This window comes from Nyctibius grandis, chromosome W (genome assembly GCF_013368605.1).
Source record: "Nyctibius grandis isolate bNycGra1 chromosome W, bNycGra1.pri, whole genome shotgun sequence".
Taxonomy (NCBI): Eukaryota; Metazoa; Chordata; class Aves; order Nyctibiiformes; family Nyctibiidae; genus Nyctibius; species Nyctibius grandis.
The window spans coordinates 17,412,035-17,433,140 of NC_090694.1; the positions used below are offsets into that span (position 1 = coordinate 17,412,035).

Genomic DNA, 21,106 nt, shown 5'->3' on the forward strand with positions numbered 1-21,106 from the left:
AATGAGTTTATTTATATAGCTGTAGATATTTATTTTTCATTCTGTTGGTAGAAAACCAGAATCGCTGAGGAACATAACGGTTGCTTATATGTATCTATACGTGCTAGGTTTTTTTAAATATTAATTCAGAGTCTTAGATGTCACAACAACTAAAAAAGAGAGCTGATAGTCTTGCTTTCTAATTTTTCTCTTCATCTTTAAGATGGTTCCATGGGAAGATCTCCAAACAAGAGGCTTACAATTTGTTGATGACAGGTATATTTCAGATGGAAATACAGCGGTAGTGGAATGACGCAAAGTAATCCTGTTTATAACAGACTGCAGCAAAACCTGTTTTTTCTATCTGAACATATGAGCATCAGACCTGTAGTTGCTACTACATGGGAAAAAAACCTCATGGCTGAGCACTGAGTATTTTTTTTATGTTCTCAAGTACAGTTAGTTTCATAATTCTAATTGAAATAGTTAAATATTTTTTTATTTTTGTAATATATATAAATAAAAAAATATCTTGGGCTTCATCAAAATTCTGAGGAGAAAATACTGTTATGTACTTATGGGAGAATGTATTATAAACTTTTTTTAGTCCCATCACAGAGGAAATAATTTTTAAAATGAAAACATCAAGATTTCTGACTCATATTGTCAAATAACATACCTTAAATATGAGAACAAAAATCTTTAGTTTTTTTGAAAACATTGTCAAACCTCCTCCCCACACACCATATGCTCTTGTAAAGAGGTGGCAAAAGTGGGGATAGGTTGTCAGCTACAGCCAAATGATTTTTGCATTAACTTTGGCAGTTTAGTACTACTTATCCCATTTGGGTGAAGAATGGGGGTCGCTGTTGGAACTTACATCAGACTTTCTCCTTTAAGTGTGCAATTCTTGCTAATTTGTACAGAAAGAGCTTTGATAAGAGCTCATAAATGACACTAAGATAAGTAACAGTGAATAACACTGTATTATGATATCTTTTCAGTTGGTCAGGTGTGCAGTTTTCTTGTGAGGCCTTCAGATAATACACCTGGTGATTATTCACTTTATTTTCGGACCAGTGAAAATATTCAGCGTTTTAAAATATGTCCAACATCAAGTAATCAGTTTATGATGGGAGGCAGATATTATAATAGGTAAGTTTTTTAATAGTTGTGTGTATACTTCTGTAAAGAATTTGTATAACGTATTGCTGATAACTTACCAATATGATCATAAGATTTCAGTATTTCTTAATATACTAAGAGTTTTAACTAACTTGCTTAGTATTTAGTTGTAACTAAGCACATTCTAAAAGCCTTCAGAAGCTTAAGTGTAACTTGTTTCTTTTGAAGTATTTTTCTCCTTCTGTAAATGATTTTCTTCAACCTATAAATTGGATTATGGCATGTAATTAGGAGAATGCTGTGTTGTCTTGGAAGCTACTATTTATAATAGAGAGTTTCGTGTATATGAAAGGGGAAAATTAAAATCTTAGTATTATCAGAGACATTCAGTAGTGTTTTTAAAGTATAAATAATAGAAATGGGTATTGACAAGAAAGGGAAAAAATATCTTAATTGTTGAAAAGTCATTAAATTAATCACCTTAAAACATGTGAATGATACTTTGGTCAGAAGTGCAGGTCACTTCATTTAGAGTGATGAAACTTGGGATGGGTTTGTTTTGCCATGGGTATAAAAATATGGTAATATGTACAAAAGAAATGACAAGAGAGAAGTTTCCCCTTTCACGGGAGAAGCTATCAATACAGCTCCATCCTTGAATCTGTGACAACACTATGAATAAGATTATCAAGACTTCTCAGTAGTGAAAACTCACCTTTCTCTTTTAATTGAGGCCATTGTCTGTCACATAATCAGAAATTTTCAAGACTTGTTCACCTAGAACCAGGGCATTCTTCATCCCAATAGAGAATTTCTCTCATTTCCAGCTTGGCTTCTGAGTGGGTAGAGATCCAGCAGCTGATGAGTCTGAGAAAATGTCAAGGTCTCCTAACTAAGAAGTTCAGTGGACTTCTTCATATGATTTCAAATGGACAATGGTTTGAGACTAAGCAATTGGAACCTTATTAACCTATGTATATCCCACACACAGGCTGCTTGAGTACCTTCTACATTAATCAGTCTGGCCTCCAGACATCCTCATTGAAAATCAAGCTAGCTGCAGTGTCAGCCTTTGAAGGTAAATCCTCTTTTGCCCGTTCTCTAGTTACATGGCTTATTAGGAGGATGATAGGCTAAAAGACCACACCCTAGGTGATGTCAAACTAATTGGCAAACTAGTGGAAGTCTTATTAGTCTCAAATGGCTTTGCAACATTAGATAGTATAGCTCCAGAAGCTTACTGCAGTAAGATATTACTTTAGGAAATTAATTTCCCACTGCTGGATTCACTTGAAGTGTATATATAAAACACATTTACCTAGAGAAGATTATTTCCTTGACATTGGATGGAAAACAAGATTAAAAGATTAAGCATCACTAAGATGATAATATGATTTTAGAGGGTTTTTTGAATATTTTGGTACCTAGGTTGCAAAGATCCTCCTCAGTGAGATAACTGCTTGGCTTTGAAAGACTTCTAGTTTTAGTTGAATGTTTTGAGGAATTACTAATAGACTCCTAGGCTCAAATTCTGTCCAAGTTAGTATTTACTGAAAGTTGATAAACTTTTTGAAGTTCAAACAGTATGTAATGCAAGATGATAAGGATGCAAAATGAAGGTGGTAACTGCCCCAAATCATTTACCATAAGATCTACTGCAGAGGGCAATAAATAAGAAGCAGGAAAAAAGGAATAACTTTCTGTGGGCTTTTGAATTCTTGTACTGGTTTATTTGTTATGGACACTGGAAGAAGGAAGTCTTTAAATATATGAAGACTAAGGTGGATTGTTGTATGGAACAATTGGAAGTGTCTAAAAAGCATCAAATGGCATTGAATCCAGAACAGAAACATAGGAAGTCTGAATTTATGCAAGATAATGAAATAATTTATGAGCATTTCTTGGGGCAGAGAGAACATCTGTTTTTCCTCTTTATAACTTATCTAAAAACATAGAGTTTATCTTCAAGGTGAAAAACTAGAGGTTGAAGAAGTGCTACTTGTTTAAATGCATCTGTTAAACAGTTTTCATTGATCTTTTTTATAATAAGCTATTTTTTTAAATGCTCTGAAGGTATCTGCTTTAAAACTGATACTAGTATTAGACTGGAACTTAAAAAAAAATCATCCTTGGTAGTAGTGTTGTTTCTCTTAATATTCTTCACTTGCTGTTTTAGTGATTGTAAGTGGGATTAATAAAATGGGTAAAATAAAGCCAATCTATTCTTTGTTTGCAGAGTATTGATTACAGTTATAAGTCACATAAATTAGAGACAAAGATTTTCCATACAAAAGTAAGAGCCCAAAGAATAGTAAGGAAACCAACTGAAAAGTTGACTATTGTTTTATTTCCCAGGTAATTCGAATATCCAGACATGGGACTGGAAGGTCCGCAACCTATATAAGCAATGCTATGTCTCTGCCTATATTCCAAAAGCAACCCAAAATTATTCTGGGTGATCATGGGGGAAAATTCCTGGGTACATCTCAGCAATCTAGTGTTCTGTGATGCATGGGAAGACTACTTTTTCCACTAACCTTTTCCCTTTGCATGTTCTCCCACCATTCTGTATATAAATTGCTCAAAACTTCTATTAATGATTATAACTAACAGACTGTATTTACACTCTCTCATATGGAGATCTGCTTTCATTATTTCTTATTCTTATATCATCTCTACAAAACAGACAATCTGTAGTCTTTTAGTTGTCTATTTGAAGGTCCTAATATATAGGAAATATTAAATACATAGAGTGAATTATTTTGACTATATAATGAAATCGTATTTTCCTATGGACTTCAGTAAAGCATGTAACTTTTGTGATCTTTCTGTTTATTCCATGGATAGACAGATGACTACTGGAGTAATAGCTACTTTTTCATGTAAAAATTAGCAAAGCCCGTTGGGGGGGGCGATTTTACTAACTGTGTATCATGAAATCTCAAACAAAAATATATGCTTACTAGCCTGTGGCCATATCATCCTGAGCATGGTCTATTTCATCTCATCTCAGAAGCTAAGCAGCATTGGGCCCAGTTAGTACTTGGATGGGAGACTGCTTGGGAATACCGAGTCCAGGTGTTGTAGGCTTCTAGCAAAGGGCCATGAAGATGATGAAGGGATTAGAGTATCTGTCATATGAGGACAGGTGGAGAGATCTGGGACTGTTCAGCTTTGAGAAGGCAAGGCTGGGGAGGAGGGAATCTTCTCACTGTGTATAAATACCTGATGGGAGGGAGCAAAGAAGAGAGAGACAGACTCTTTTTAGTGGTGGCCAGTGACAGAAAAAGAGGCAGTGGGCACAAATTGAAATACAGAAAATTCCATCTGAACACAAACCACTTTTTTTTTTTTTTTTTTTTCTTCTTCCCTTACTGTGAGGGTGATCGAACACTGGAAGAGGGTGCCCGAAGAGGGTGCCCAAAGAGGTTGTGGAGTCTCCATCCTTACAGATACTCAAAATGTGACTGAACAAGGTCCTAAGCAATCTGTTCTTGTTAACCCTACTTTGAGATGGGGACTTGAACTAGATGATCTTGGAGGTCCCTTCCAACCTCAACTATTCTGTGAATACCTTGCATGTTTTACAGTTGTGTGTGTGTGTGTGTGTGTGTGGTGGTTTTGTTTTTTTTTTTGTTTGGGTTTTTTTGTTTGTTTGGGTTTTTTTTGTGGTTTGGTGGGGGTGGTGGTGGTGTGTGATGTGTGGGGGTTGTTTTTGGTTGTGTTTTTTTGTTGTTGTTGTTTGTTTGTTTGTTTTTCTTTTTTATTTAGAATAGTTCCAGTTGGAAGGGACCTACAACGATCATCTAGTCCTGGACTGACCAAAAGTTAAAGCATATTACTAAGGGCATTGTCCACAGACAGGCATGGGGCATCGACCACCTCTCTAGGAAGCCTGTTCCAGTGTTTGACCATCCTCTTGGTAAAGAAATGTTTCTTAATGGCAGGTCTGAACCTCCCCTGACACAGCTTTGAGCCGTTCCCACACATCCTGTCTCTGGATACCAGAGAGAAGAGATCATCACCTCCCTCTCCACTTCCCCTCCTCAGGAAGCTGTAGAGAGCAATGAGGTCCCCTTCAGCCTCCTTTTCTTCAAACTAGACAAATCCAGAGTCCTTAGCTGCTCCTCATGGGACATGCCCTCCAGCCCTTTCACCAGCTTTGTTGCCCTCCTCTGGATGCATTCAAGGACCTTATAATCCTTTTTAAATTGTGGGGCCCAGAACTGCACGCAGTACTCGAGGTGAGGCCGCACTAATGCTAGAGAGGGATAATCACCTCTTTTGACCGGCTGGTTACGCTGTGTTTGATGAAGTTAAGAACTGACCAGCTCTCATGGACACCAAAGCCCTCAAAAGCAGATTCCCAGGGTACTCTGCTAAGTACCTCCCTGAAGAGCTTAAAATTTGCTCTCCTGAAGTCCAGGGTAGCAACTCTGCTGACCTTTTTTCTCATTACACCAAAAATTTTAAACTCAACCATTTCATGATTGCTGTGGCCAAGACAGCTGCCTACCATCACATCTCCCATGAGTCTTTCTCTATTGACAAATAACAAGTCTAGGAGGGCACTTTTCCTAGTTGGCTCACTGACTACTTGTAGAAGATAACTTCTTGGTGCAAACTTCAGGAATTTCCCAGATTTGCTTGTCCCAGCAGTATGGTATTCCCAGTTGATGCCTGGGAAGTTGAAATCTCCCATAAGGACAAGGGCTACCAAGCCAGAGATTTCTCCTAGTTGCCTACAGAATAACTCATCAGCGCTATCATCCTGGCTGGGTGATCGATAGTAGATACACACTATGACAGCTGCTTTGTTTTCCATCCCCCTAATCCTCACCCAGAGGCTCTCACCCACATCATCCCTAACTGTAAGGGGGCTGCACAGTCACATCTCTCCCTTACATACAGTGCAACTCTTCCACCTTGCCTGCCCTGCCTATCCCTCCTGAACAGCCTGTATCCCTCCATCCCAGCACTCCAGCTGTGGGACTCATTCCACCAAGTCTCACTAATACCAATGACATCATAGCTCTGGGAACTGACCAACCCTTCCATTTCATCCTGTTTTTTCTCATACTGCGTGCATTGGTGTACAAGCATTTCAGATACGCTCCTGAGCACTTCGTGCTCCCAGGAGCAGTGTTCCCACTATCGTTGCCACCCTCAGGCGATGCCATGCCAACCCTTGGCTTGCCTACTTGCAATCCTGTTGATATCCCCTTCCCCCACTGATTCTAGTTTAAAGTCTTCTTAGTCAGTCCTGCCAGCTTATGAGCAAAGAAGAGTTTTCCTTGTCAGGACAGGTGAATCCCCAGTATACCTTGTGTCTCAAAGACTCTTCCATGGTTATAAAAACCAAAGTTCTGGTGGAGGCACCAGTCCTGGAGCCAGGTATTGATGTCTTGGGCACACCTGTTTCTTCCAAAGCCTCTCCCTGTTACTGGGATGATTGAGGAAAACACTGCCTGTGCTTGCTTTTGAGATATAGGCAGAGACATAGTATTGGTTATATAGGTTGTGGAACTTCCAGTCCGGTGTCTGGATATACAAACTACCTGGGAAATAAAACAGTATTTAAATGTACGATAGCATTTACTAATGCTTCACTTCTGATTTTAGAAAGTGTGGTAGGATAGGCATACCTATCCTACCACATATCTCATGCCCATTTCTCCTCTCCATTTTCTTTCTGAAATCTAACCTTCCCAAGAGAAAGTTTTTCAAAAACTTTGCAAAATTTAGCGGGGGGAGGGCAGCAGCACAGGATCGTGTATCTGGTGATTCCATGTCAAAGTAGAAGATAAGAAACATTGACCCAACAGTTATACATTGAACAAGCTTTCAAGTTATCTTTTATTTGAGAGATGAGACAATTTGAGACTAGAAGAAGATTGGAGTTTTTGGAAGCCTTTTTTAGTTTAACTGATTGATTAATCTGTTTTTTGATAGGCTGAACAATATGGGCGTAACATGTTATGAGGACATGTTATGTTATGAGGACATAACCCGGTGGATAGATGATGGTAAAGCTGTGGATGTGGTCTATCTTGATTTCAGTAAAGCATTTGACACATTCTCCCACAGCATCCTCGCAGCTAAACTGAGGAAGCGTGGTCTGGATGATCGGATAGTGAGGTGGATTGTGAACTGGCTGAAGGAAAGAAGCCAGAGAGTGGTGGTCAATGGGACAGAGTCCAGTTGGAGGCCTGTGTCTAGCAGAGTCCCTCAAGGGTCGGTACTGGGATCAGTACTATTCAATATATTCATTAATGACTTGGATGAGGGAATAGAGTGCACTGTCAGCAAGTTCGCTGATGACACAAAACTGGGAGGAGTGGCTGATACACCAGAAGGCTGCGTAGCCATTCAGAGAGACCTAGACAGGCTGGAGAGTTGGGCGGGGAGAAACTTAATGAAATATAACAAGGGCAAGTGTAGAGTCCTGCATCTGGGCAAGAACAACCCCATGTACCAGTACAAGTTGAGGACAGACCTGTTGGAGAGCAGCGTAGGGGAAAGGGACCTGGGGGTCCTAGTGGACAGCAGGATGACCATGAGCCAGCAATGTGCCCTCGTGGCCAAGAAGGCCAATGGCATCCTGGGGTGTATTAGAAGGGGTGTGGTTAGCAGGTCAAGAGAGGTTCTCCTCCCCCTCTACTCTGCCCTGGTGAGGCCGCATCTGGAATATTGTGTCCAGTTCTGGGCCCCTCAGTTCAAGAAGGACAGGGAACTGCTAGAGAGAGTCCAGCGCAGAGCCACGAAGATGATTAAGGGGGTGGAACATCTCCCTTATGAGGAGAGGCTGAGGGAGCTGGGTCTCTTTAGCTTAGAGAAGAGGAGACTGAGGGGTGACCTCATTAATGTTTATAAATATGTAAAGGGCAAGTGTCATGAGGATGGAGCCAGGCTCTTCTCAGTGACATCCCTTGACAGGACAAGGGGCAATGGGTGCAAGCTGGGACACAGGAGGTTCCACATAAATATGAGAAAAAAACTTCTTTACGGTGAGGGTGACCGAACACTGGAACAGGCTGCCCAGAGAGGTTGTGGAGTCTCCTTCTCTGGAGACATTCAAAACCCGCCTGGATGCATTCCTGTGTGATATGATCTAGGTAATCCTGCTCCGTCAGGGGGATTGGACTAGATGATCTTTCGAGGTCCCTTCCAATCCCTAACATTCTGTGATTCTGTGATGTTAATTCTTTTTCTTTATAGTTAAATGATGTATGGAGTAGTGTTCTTCTTTCTGGTTTCTTCAGTATTTGAAATGTCAGCAGTTGGAATAACTCTTAATTCACCTGTTAAGTATTAAAAAAATGATACTGCTCATGATGATGAGATACTTCTAAAATTTTCCAGGTAGCTAGGATCTGGGCGGCCTAATAAGCCCTATGCTAAGCATTTTACAATTACTAAAGTAACTGTAATATAGTATTGAGATTCATCTTTATTTCTCTTTATCAAACTAAGTTTAAGCATTCATTTTTTTTAATCCATACTTATTTATACCTTCCTTGTTGCATTTTGTGTAAGTAGGATTTTGCTGTTGTCAGACGCTGAAAAGAATTATAAACCCTTTATTCCTGTTCCTTAGATTCTTTTTGTGGTCAGTCTGATTTCATGCTTTACATTTTACATGTTAGATAACTTGGATCACTTGCAAATTCATTCTCAAGAGTATTTGAAGATATGTGGTATCTTTATGTTTGCAGTGTTTGGCTTGTTCAGCCATTTGGGCTGCTTTAGTGATAAGACAATGACCATCCGAGTTGAATTTGTGTGAGGGGGAAGAGGGCTAAAGAAAAAACCCTTAATCACTCTATCAAGGCATAAAGTCCTAGTCTACATAGTACTCTAACTCCAAAATGAGTTTTCAAATACAACTCAGTTTATTCTTCAGCTCATTTTACAAAATTGGAAGAAATCAGGCAATTGCTTCTTATGTTGAGGGATGACTCCTGTTTTTTTTTAACCAAGGAAGGAGAGGAGGCACTGACAGTCAAGGTATTCTCGATTTGATGAATGAGGAAAAAATTATATAAAGCTGCTTTATTATTGATTGCCCTCATAACAAGATGTTGGCAATAGCTGTTCAACATGCAAAATACAATAAGTGATTATTTTATGCAGTGTGGTTAAAGCTTAAATTTTCATGGAGAAAGTGGCATATGCATATTTTGCATATCAATAAAAAATGAAATTTATTTGATTTTTAGTAATACTGAGAAATTTAAGTCACTTTACAAACCTGAAAAATAAAAAATGTTCATGGGAAGATTCATTGACTTAACAATCATATACTAGTTCATAGCTTTAGAATAATGAGACAGAGAAAAAGCAAAGATGTCTTTGTATTTTTTTTTACATGTTTTTATCATTTTAATAGTAGCCTATATTTTTCTTTTGGACAAAATTTAATCCAGTTGTAATAGGCCAAAGATCTGATCATGTGCGCCTTATTGATTACATTTGCACACGCAGCTAACAGTATATATGAAGTGAGAAAACACATGAAGTATATTTTTGTTCTCCACTTAATTACTTAGTTCTACATTTTCAGGTTGATATTTTGTATATGAATGATTTATCTGTGTTTATGTTAACGTTACTTCTCTATTACAATGTAACTTTCAATAACTGCAAAAATAAGAGCAACTCAAAGATACATTGAATTTTAGCTTGCATCTGTCACTACTTCTCTCCTGATCCTTCAAAATACAATTTAAACCTGATTCTGGTAATTAGAATGCAAGCTTCCCTGTAGAGGAGTGTTACTGACTGGGTAGTTAACATAATCCATGTTACAGAACTTTTTTTATTTCCCACTCCTATCTTCCTAGAAAGAAGTTGCTTTGCACAGTTTGAAGTATCTCCCATTCCCTTTTTCTAGTTACTCTAGGACTTTGAAAATTATTACCAGTAAAATAGCAATTTTCAGCCTGGTTCAGCTGGGAAATGCGCATGTGTTACTTGAATATGGAAAAGGTAGTGTACTCATTTGGCATTGTGATGACTTTGGCTGGTTGCCAGGTGCCCACCAAGACCCCTTCTCACTACCCCTCCTCAGTGGGACAGGGGGAGAAAATAAGATGAAAAACTCATGGGTGAAGATAAAGGCAGTTTAATAAAGAAAAGCAAAGGCTGCACATGCAAGTGAAAGAAAACAAAAAGATTTATTCTCTACTTACCATCAGCAAGAGATGTCCAGCCACTTCCTGGGAAGTAGGGCCTCAGTATGTGTAGTGGATGGTTTGGAAGACAAATGCCTTAATAACGAATGTCACCCCTCCTCCTCCTCCTTTCTCTTAGCTTTTATTGCTGAGCACAACGTCATATGGTATGGAATATCTCTTTGGTCAGTTTGGGTCAGCTGTCCTGGCTATGTCCCCTCCCAACCTCTTGCCCACCCCCAGCCTGCTGGCCTTTGAGCAGGGAAGTTGGGGAGACAGCCTTGATGCTGTGCGAGCACTGCTCAGCAGTAGCCAAAACTGGTTTGTTATCAACACGTTCTAGCTACAAATACAGAGCACAGCACTATGAGGGCTGCTATGGGGAAAGTTAACTCCATCCCAGCCAGACCCAGTACAGGCATTTTCAACAACTGATTGAAAATGTTCTGTGGAGTTTAGAAATAATACATTATGAGTACATTTCTGTGAATTTTCTTGACTTCAATGTATTATTAAATTGTCATTGCTGCAAGTGAGATTATGATGTTTAACACTTGATTTTTATAATAAAATTTGTGAGGAAATGTAGTGTGATTGCATGGAAAAGCAAGTTCTCGTACAGAGGAAAAGCTAACTGGTTTAACATTTTAAATCTTATTTTTCTTATTTGAACAGTATTGCTGAGATCATTGAACATTATAGAAAAGAACAGATTGTTGAAGGATATTACCTTAAAGATCCTGTTCCAGTGCAGGTAAAACTTCATCTCTGTGCACTTTTTATTGAAGATATTGACTTAATCCTCAAATATTTATAACATAGCAACTGAATTACAGCAGAAGTATCCACGATAGTTAAACAGCATCATCGTCTTGTGCTCCCAGCTCTGGTCCATGATTGAACCAATGATGTGCCTTAATACCATTTTGGAGTGTGGGGGGGAACTAGGCTGCCCTCCATTCTTCTGTTTCTGGCATCTTTTTTTCCCCCAGAGAAAACCTATATGCACAGAAATCTTCACAGATGATCAGGGGGCTGGGATTGCAGAGTGTGTTCTGGAACATTGTTGCCCTGTATCATAAATTCATCCTAAGAGACCACCAATAATAAACAAACTACATTGTCTAGTTTTTCATAAAGTTATAGCTAGTTCTAAAGTATATTTGTATACTTTGTTCACTATCTGTTCTCAAACTTTCCTGTTTTGATGGTTAAAAATTTGGTTTTAATTTCCAAACTAGTTACCCCTTTTTATTATTTTATTAATACAACGGCATTTCTTGTATTCTCCCTTAGTCAGTTCACTAAGCTGAGCATACCGAATATGTTTTTTTGTCTCTTCATAACGTTCTTGTAGTTGCCCTACTACCACCAATTCCAGTGTGAGTTTGTTTCTTGAATGTAATGGACCAGAACAGCTCAGAATACCATGTCATTAGTAATTTCTTTTTTCCTTGAGAGTTACGTAGCAGATATATCCTAGAATATTATCTGTGTCATTATCGGAGCCACATTATATTATATTGTTTTCTATTGGTAAGTATCAACAAGCGCAAATTTTATGTTGTATTACTAGAATTATGCCTTATTATTCTGATCGTTCCTTTATTGCTGATTGGCTTGTCATCAGTGCTTCCCAGTTGTCTGCTACTATTAACTCACACTCTAATGTGGTTGAGACAAATGTGAGGAAATGTGAATTCCGAGACTGATCCTTGAAAAGCTTCACTTAGTAACTGTCCTTGTTCTCCTGTATCAATAACTTTCTCTGCATTGACTAATTTTCCATGTGAGACTGCATCAAATTCTTTTAAGTTATTCAGATATATTTGTGACTTTCCTTTGTTTAAAAAAAAAAAAGTTATTGGTGGTGTAATTACATTTGGTTGTGTGTTCTCCCACATACTGTCGTGCCTTGTTTTTGAAGAAAGAAGTCTTCAGAAGTCTTGTGTACTATTTGGTTCAATCTAATAGACTTGCTGTTTCTAATTTGAAATTTACTTTAAAACATTTTTCACTAGATCTATTGTTTTGTACATTGTTTCTTTCATAGATATGTTATGGAGATTATCCTGAGTTAGTAAAAAATTTGGTATTGCTTCCATTGTGAGTCCTATAATTCCTATTACTGAAATGTTTTTCATCTTGCCTTTGTCATGTTCAAAACCATAATTCTTATATGGGGGGGAAGGGAGAAAAGTAGAGTATTTAGTATGGAGCCAGTGCATATATCACTTCATCTCAATACTGTTCTCACTGCTTGACAGTCTTGCTTTTCATGTTTTCTTACGGCTAAAGAACTTTTGCTGATCAGCTAACTCTGTAAGGTCAAACTTGGCTTGGCTTTTGGCCATTCTGGCTTTGGTATTTACATTTCCAGATCTTAGTTTTCTATGTGAATTTATCCTTTCTCTATTTCATGTTTCTACTTTCTCCTATTGTTTTTTTGTTAGAATGATACTCATTTAGGACATGAACGCTAGTAAGATTAGTGAGGGACTGTGCAACTTTGTGCGTTAATCATTCAGTTTTAATTTTCTGTACCGTTCTTGTTGATTCAGAGTTTATCCTTAATTACTCAGTCCCAAAAGCCTTGGTAGAAGACCGAAGCTAAGTAACCTTTAAAGACTTGTGTAAATTTTGCATAAATCACTGTGAAAGATGCTGTTTTCTATGTAGTGTTAAATAAATACAGATGTTGTTTTGTGAAAGTTGGTCTGTATTTAAACTTTATTTTTCTTCTCATATTCATATTATAATTCTGGCCTAATCATTCCTCAAGAAATAGATTACATTTCTGGCAAAGGTATTATATTAGTTTGTTAAGACATATAAGAGAATAATAATAAAGGATTGGTAGCATTCAGTAAAATTTCAGTTGCAGCTTCATAGTATGTAATTGTTTCACGGTGATTTCTGATCTTAAAAAAATGTTGATTTCTTCCTTGTTTACCAGCATCAAGAACAAGTGCTTAATGATACAGTGGATGGAAAAGAAATCTACAATACAATTCGTCACAAAACAAAGGATGCTTTTTATAAAAATATTGTCAAAAAAGGATATCTTCTGAAAAAAAGTGAGTTCTGTTTGCTTCTGTTGTGTTTAAGAAGGCTAATTTGGCAGAAGCTGAACCCCCTTGCATTCCAGCCTGTCCTCAGATATTAGAGGGGCTGGGGGCGGCTGAGCTTAGCCTCTGAGTGGTGCCCAATTTGACACCTTGAATTTTGGCTGAAATAGGCCAAAATCGGCACTATCAGTCCGGCTGCGTTCAGCAGCTAATATGTTGAACTAACACAGGTCCGTATGCACTCATAGTGTGGGGCTCAGTCGTGGTCAATGAACTAACACGGTTCCAGATTATGCCATAAATCTGGGCGCGTCCACCGAAATAAAATCCTCGCGATCAGTTCCACAATTAAGGTAATTTATTTGAGCAACAGATACAGATTCTTTTAGATTGCCGGTGATGAATATGCTGTCTGCACAGCACGCTTAGGTACCTATGAACAAATATATGTTGCAAGATGACTATATAGCACTACCAATATGATTACAAATACAAGCTTAATTTCTAAGTTCTTACTTTCAAGAAGTGTGCCTCCAATAGTTTCAATAAGTTGCCCCGATATTTAATTCCACAGCTTCTATGAAATTTTTTTTTTCTAAAAAATGCAGATATGGATGCATATTTTGTGTAGTACTGGTACGAGTGGAGGCAAAATTGAAGTGAGCAAAAAGTGGTAGAAAGCCTGTAAAGGTTCTTTCTCCTTAAGAAGTACATAAATAGAAGGACGTAATACATAAAATGACATGCAATATAAAGATGTTGATTGGCAGTTCTTGACCAAAAAATCAGAAAACAGCACAAAAACTAAGCATCTTTTATCAAAGGTAACAGACTCATTAAATGAAGTACATTTTCATAAAATGTATTCATATTTAATACACAACTTGTTTAAATTTAAGCTGATCACATGGGTTAGAGAGCTAGATTAATGTAAATCAGTACATTAATTGGAGACCAGAGCTGGTTTAATTTTGTTATTCCAAGTTAGGTAATATGTTTAATTTAAAATGTATATTCTGGTGTACAAGGTACATTGAGACTTTTTTAAGGTTCTAACACTGACACAGTCAACATAGCATAGAATAATTGGATTAAAAGCTGCCTGACTCATCTCAATATATCCCTGAAGAATTACCATTGAGCAAGATTTTGAAGTTCTGAGGAAGCTAGTCCCTTTCCAAGTATCATGATTTTAGTTTTTCTGTTTCCACTAAAGTTGACTAAAAAAAAAAAAAAAAGTTTCTGCATATGCCAAAGAGAGTAGCTAAAAGAATAAGTAACAGATAGTGATCTTGATAGCAAGCAAAAGGGAGAAAGAAGGTAAACATTTAAATATAGCCAAATTTAAAAGATGCATTCAAATGAATTAAAAACTAGGATCATCTGAATAAAGCAAGGAAAGCATCTCTTCTCTTGAGAGTGCTAATTCGGAGAGTAGGTGTAGAGGGATATGGTAGAGTGAGGAATCAGCTGAGAATGAATTTGAAGTGAAAATCTTTACCTAAAAGGGATAATGAGATACTTCAAATGTGCAAGCAGGAGTACTGAGTAGGTGTGGAGAGATGCACATACCTGCAAACAGAACAGAAATTTAATAAAATTACTCTTCCATCTAGTAGAGCATAATAACTGGATGTTAAAGTTAGTTTTCCAAAACAGTGAGTACTAGTGCTTGTTTATGAAGGGCTGTGGTGGATCTATGATGATCAAGTTGAAAATTAAGGCTGAATGTTTTTCTAAAAGGTACTGTGGTTTATGTATGAATTAGTTGCAGAAAGTTCCTTATAAGTTGTAATTCCAAGGACATTAAACAATGAGCGATTTATTTTTGGTTTAGTCAGTGGCTAAATCCACATTTTACTGATACATCTAATGTGTCTTCCAACAAACATTGACATTTAAATCTCCGGTTATAAATTTTTTTTTAATTTTTTTTTTTTTTTCTGAAATGTGGAACTGGTCAAATTTTTGGATATAGGTGTGTTTGGGGGCATGGCTGTGATCTAAGTTCTTCAGTCATTCTGATTAAAGATATTGTGATGCAATCTGTTATGCTGATCAATTGATTACAGTTTAGGAATAATTTTCTCGTGTCATTTCTTAATTAAAATAGCCATAATAAATTGGATCACATACAGTATCACATGTTATTTGCAAACTGTATAGACACAGTTTTCCCACTGATATGAATGAAGCTCACATGCACTTGCTTAATCCTGTTGAGATTAATGAAAATGTTTAGAGAACCATCTAAAATTGTACTTGAATCTGTGAAGAGGATCTAGTTTTAGCTACATGCTGCAAAAAAATTGAGTACGTGTACGGATGTTATTGCTTAAGCGTAATTAACTGCACATTGTTCTTCTGTTTGTATTTTGACAAAAACCTTACTACCCTCTTTTTTTCTTCATTTACAAAATTTACATTTTCTTTAAAACAATATTGTAACTTCTTTCTTACTTTCCTTACAGGTAAAGGAAAGAGATGGAAAAACTTGTACTTTATATTGGAGGGAAATGATGCCCAGCTTATTTATTTTGAAAGTGAAAAACGAGCCACAAAACCTAAAGGATTAATAGACCTTAGTGTGTGTTCAGTCTATGGAGTACATGACAGTTTATTTGGCAGGTAGGGCACTGGCTTTTAATTCTTGTACATGCAGCAAAACAGTTAACTACTAATTTGAGGCATATACAAGACATGGACAATATGTCACTAATGAACAAGTTGGCCTGGCACAATAAACTTGCTTTTTGACACCTGAACTCTGGTAACTTGTCCACATGTGTTTTTTTAGCTTTTCCTGATTGTGAAATGAAAGCATTGTGACTCTTGGTTCATATTGCATTTTATTCCATAGTTGGTGTAGATTGCAAGAGCACATGTAGACAGATTTAACTGATTAACAGTAACTTGTTAAGCCATGGCAACTTGATTGCTAGCAACTGTTCATAAACAACTTCTAGTAAGAAATTTTAGAACTTAGTCTTAAGATTTTCTCATGTAATATGATGGGATAATGATTTGGCCTTTTGCATTGTCATTTTTCAATATTGTGTATTAATTGTTCCACATTTCATATTACAGGCATTAAAAAGATTACGAAGCAACTGTATTGAGGGTTTTAATCCTATTGAACCAAGAATTGATAAGATAAAGAATTTTGTCAATTCCAAAAGATCTGCATTCTTTTGTTGATAGGTATTAGAGAGCTAAATTAGTTAGATAACTTATCAGTGCTTTTCTAATTCTTACTGATTCTTAAATAGATTAGACCAACATTAGAGCAGTGAGTTCCTATAAGGAAACATTTTACAAATTGTTTTTGCAAGATAATTAGATTCAGAGATTATTTTCACAGTTTCATTTACTGTACTAATTTTGATTATTCAAAATATATCAACTGCAAGTGATGTGATTATCGGCAAAGAAGTTGAGAATCAAAACACTTTCTGATATCATTGGTAACTAAGGTGAAAGAGGTCACGTCTTTTTTTTTTTTCATTGTTAATTGCAAAAAAATGCAGAGTCCTGTGTGATATAGAAGAAAAAGATGCATACTCCTACAAATATTATTTTTTCATAACAGATAAAAAAACGCATTAAACAGAAGCTCTGATTATTCCATGCATCTTAATATTTATTAAAAGTATTTAATCAACTTTAAGTCTTTTCACAGAGATAATGTGAAGATAGATGTTTAAAATTAGTGGCATTTCTTAAGCGGCAATGATCTGGTGTTCTTGCACCATCTGATTTTTATACACTTCTCAATCATTTTGAAAAATCTACGCAACTATTGGAATGAAGAGCCATAGATATGAGAGTACCATTTAAAAAAAAAAAATTACTGAAATGTTCCTCATGTAAGTTGGCAATTATGCAGGAAGCTTTGGTGTAGACTGTAAACAAGGAACATTTTGGTTAATGGTGACTATCTGTTAAGCAACTTCTAAGAAACACTGTACTGTGGGTTAAAATGTAGTTGGATAATAAGTAACACTAAAACTGTGGATAGAAGGAGATGTATGGTTGCATCTGCTTGGGAAAGCTGTTGGTGAAGAACTGTAGCTGAAACAAAATTCCTCTTATATTTTAAGTAGGTGGTAAAAACTGCCTTTCCCCTTTTCTCAGAAGTACAGTGAGGGCTGTAGCTTTGCATGTCTTTGGTGACAGTGATTTAAGTAGCCCCTGACCTGTCTACTTCTTGCCCCGTTCCCCAGTCCTCCTGTGGGCATGACCACAAAATGCCATGCCAGTATTTCCCTAAGCAATGGATGGGGGGGGAAGGGAAGACTGAAACATCATTTGCAAGTGAAGTAAGATCCTTCATGTAACCCCTAATGCGGAAGGCTATGATTCAAGTGTGCACTTCAGCTTGTAATGTAACAGTACAAAATATTTTTGATACTTCTTGACAAATGAGTGTAGATACATAAAATGGCGAAGATGTTATAATTGCATTTAAAGCTTTAAAAGTTTATATCAGACATGTTCAATGATTAGTATGTGACCCAATACATGTTTTATTGGTTGTGAGAGCTGTGGAACGCTTTCAGATAAGGAATTCCTTATGTTAATACAGTTTCCTGAAGTCCTAAAACAAAAAATCCATAATGCATGATTAATTGGTTGGGAACTAACGCTGAACCTGTGCATCATTTGCCTTTTCAAGCAATTGCTAGGGGAAATCCCATGGGACAGGGTACTAGAAGGTAAGGGGGCCCAAGATAGTTGGTTAGCATTCAAGGACTGCTTCTTCCAAGCTCAAGATCAGAGCATCCCAGCAGGTAGGAAGTCAAGGAACAGTACCAGGAGACCTGCATGGTTAAACAGGGAACTGCTGGGCAAACTCAAGTGGAAGAAGAGGGTGTACAGATCATGGAAGGAGGGGCTGGCCCCTTGGGAGGAATATAAGTCTGTTGTCAGAGGATGTAGGGAGGCAACTAGGAAAGCTAAGGCCTCCTTGGAATTAAACCTTGCAAGAGAGGTCAAGGACAACAGAAAGGGCTTCTTCAAATACATTGCAGGTAAAACCAACACTAGGGGCAATGTAGGCCCACTGATGATGAATGAGGTGGGGGCCCTGGAGACAGAGGATACAAAGAAGGCGGAGTTACTGAATGCCTTCTTTGCCTCTGTCTATACTGCTGGAGGCTGTCCTGAGGAGCCCCGGATCCCTGAGGCCCCAGAAGAAGTCAGGATAGAGGGGTCGTCTGTCTTGGTAGATGAGGGCTGGGTCAGGGACCAATTAAGCAACCTGGACATCCATAAATCCATGGGCCCTGATGGGATGCACCCGCGGGTGCTGAGGGAGCTGGCGGAAGTCATTGCTAGGCCACTCTCCATCATCTTTGCTAAGTCGTGGGCAACGGGAGAGGTGCCTGAGGACTGGAGGAAAGCGAATGTCACTCCAGTCTTCAAAAAGGGCAAGAAGGAGGACCCAGGTAACTATAGACCGGTCAGCCTCACCTCCATCCCCGGAAAGGTGATGGAACAACTTGTTCTTGGTGCTGTCTCTAGGCACATCAAGGATAGGGGGATCATTAGGGGCAGTCAACATGGCTTCACCAAGGGGAAGTCATGCTTAACCAACTTGATAGCCTTTTATGAGGACATAACCCGGTGGATAGATGTTGGTAAAGCTGTGGATGTGGTCTATCTCGATTTCAGTAAAGCGTTTGACACGGTCTCCCACAGCATCCTCGCAGCTAAACTGAGGAAGTGTGGTCTGGATGATCGGGTAGTGAGGTGGATTGTGAACTGGCTGAAGGAAAGAAGCCAGAGAGTGGTGGTCAATGGGACAGAGTCCAGTTGGAGGCCTGTGTCTAGCAGAGTCCCTCAAGGGTCGGTACTGGGACCAGTACTATTCAATATATTCATTAATGACTTGGATGAGGGAATAGAGTGCACTGTCAGCAAGTTCGCTGATGACACAAAACTGGGAGGAGTGGCTGACGCACCGGAAGGCTGCGCAGCCATTCAGAGAGACCTAGACAGGCTGGAGAGTTGGGCGGGGAGAAATTTAATGAAATATAACAAGGGCAAGTGTAGAGTCCTGCATCTGGGCAAGAACAACCCCATGTACCAGTACAAGTTGAGGACAGACCTGTTGGAGAGCAGCGTAGGGGAAAGGGACCTGGGGGTCCTAGTGGACAGCAGGATGACCATGAGCCAGCAATGTGCCCTCGTGGCCAAGAAGACCAATGGAATCCTGGGGTGCATTAGAAGGGGTGTGGTTAGCAGGTCGAGAGAGGTTCTCCTCCCCCTCTACTCTGCCCTGGTGAGGCCGCATCTGGAATATTGTGTCCAGTTCTGGGCCCCTCAGTTCAAGAAGAGGAGACTGAGGGGTGACCTCATTAATGTTTATAAATATGTAAAGGGCAAGTGTCATGAGGATGGAGCCAGGCTCTTCTCAGTGATATCCCTTGACAGGACAAGGGGCAATGGATGCAAGCTGGAACAGAGGAGGTTCCACATAAATATGAGAAAAAACTTCTTTACGGTGAGGGTGACCGAACACTGGAACAGGCTGCCCAGAGAGGTTGTGGAGTCTCCTTCTCCGGAGACATTCAAAACCCGCCTGGACGCGTTCCTGTGTGATATGATCTAGGTAATCCTGCTCCGTCAGGGGGATTGGACTAGATGATCTTTCGAGGTCCCTTCCAATCCCTAATGTTCTGTGATTCTGTGATCATTTAAAATGTTTGTGGGGAATAGTCCTCATTAACAAGTGTTTTATGTTACATTTGAGGCAAAATACACCTGATAAGTCAGTGTACATGGATATTCAATGCAAACTACTCAAAGTTTCTTAAATATTCTGAAACAAACTAGTTGAACTGTGGTGCAATTTTCTTGAAATTACATAATTCATTCGAACCAAAATACACTTTTGAAGCATGTAGAAACTTTTCTTGTTGGAGTTTTTCCTGTTTCCAAGTGTGATGATGCTACTTCTTTTTTTTTTTTTTTTTTGTTTAAGGCCAAACTGTTTTCAGATAGTAGTTCAGCACTTCAGTGAAGAGCATTACATCTTTTACTTTGCAGGAGAAACTCCAGAACAAGCACAGGTGAGAGCTTTTGTTGGTAAATATAATTTTAAAAGTAATTTTTTGTTTTGTAGTGTTTAATGATATTATCCTTCTGTAATAGAAAGCAAGCGTACCACAGATGGTGGCTATGTCTACATTAGCAAATATTACCATGCAATAGTAGCAGATCTGTAAGGGAAGCAGTTGGTGCTGAGAATCCAACACCTACGTTACCTGCACTTTAGGGATTTTACTTAGGAGAAGTTCTAGTCTGGTCCCATGAACTGAACTTCCATTAGATATTTCTGGAGAATATCTTTTGGAGTAGTTTAGTCAAAAAAAAAAAAAAATTGTTTGATCTCCAACATTCTTCCGTGTAATGAACCAGAGCATGGTAAGTGGGAGTTTTGTTTCAAGAGTACGTTCCTGATATGAACTAAAATGCTAGTGCAGGTATGCCCACCAGTCAAAATCTGTTGAGCCTTTTACAGTTATTTGTCCTGTCTATAAATTGGTCATTGTTTATAGTCTTAGGCCCCGATCTTGCACAAAAAATAAGGGATTTTTGTTTTACATTGGTATCATTTAGTTATTAGTTCTCTAGCAGTTAATGTTTGCTGATAGGAATGGAGTCTAATTCTCTAAAAGTCACTCACCAACAGGAGAGCATATAGAAGATGTGACAATGTTCTTATGCATTAAGTTGTTTTGGTATTCCAGAGCTCTG

At 38.3% G+C, this 21,106-nt stretch overlaps 1 protein-coding gene across 1 annotated transcript in view; it reads left to right on the forward strand.

Annotated features, from left to right (window-relative positions):
- LOC137675718 (ras GTPase-activating protein 1) overlaps nucleotides 1-21,106 on the forward strand; it is a gene marked incomplete at its 5' end in the record, with an annotated part of 129,479 nt that overhangs the window by 71,466 nt on the left and 36,907 nt on the right. The window contains 6 exons of the mRNA XM_068421909.1: nucleotides 203-255; nucleotides 984-1,134; nucleotides 10,953-11,031; nucleotides 13,234-13,354; nucleotides 15,817-15,973; nucleotides 20,331-20,418. Coding sequence (XP_068278010.1) covers nucleotides 203-255; nucleotides 984-1,134; nucleotides 10,953-11,031; nucleotides 13,234-13,354; nucleotides 15,817-15,973; nucleotides 20,331-20,418 — 649 coding nt within the window. The remainder of the gene's footprint in view (nucleotides 1-202; nucleotides 256-983; nucleotides 1,135-10,952; nucleotides 11,032-13,233; nucleotides 13,355-15,816; nucleotides 15,974-20,330; nucleotides 20,419-21,106) is intronic.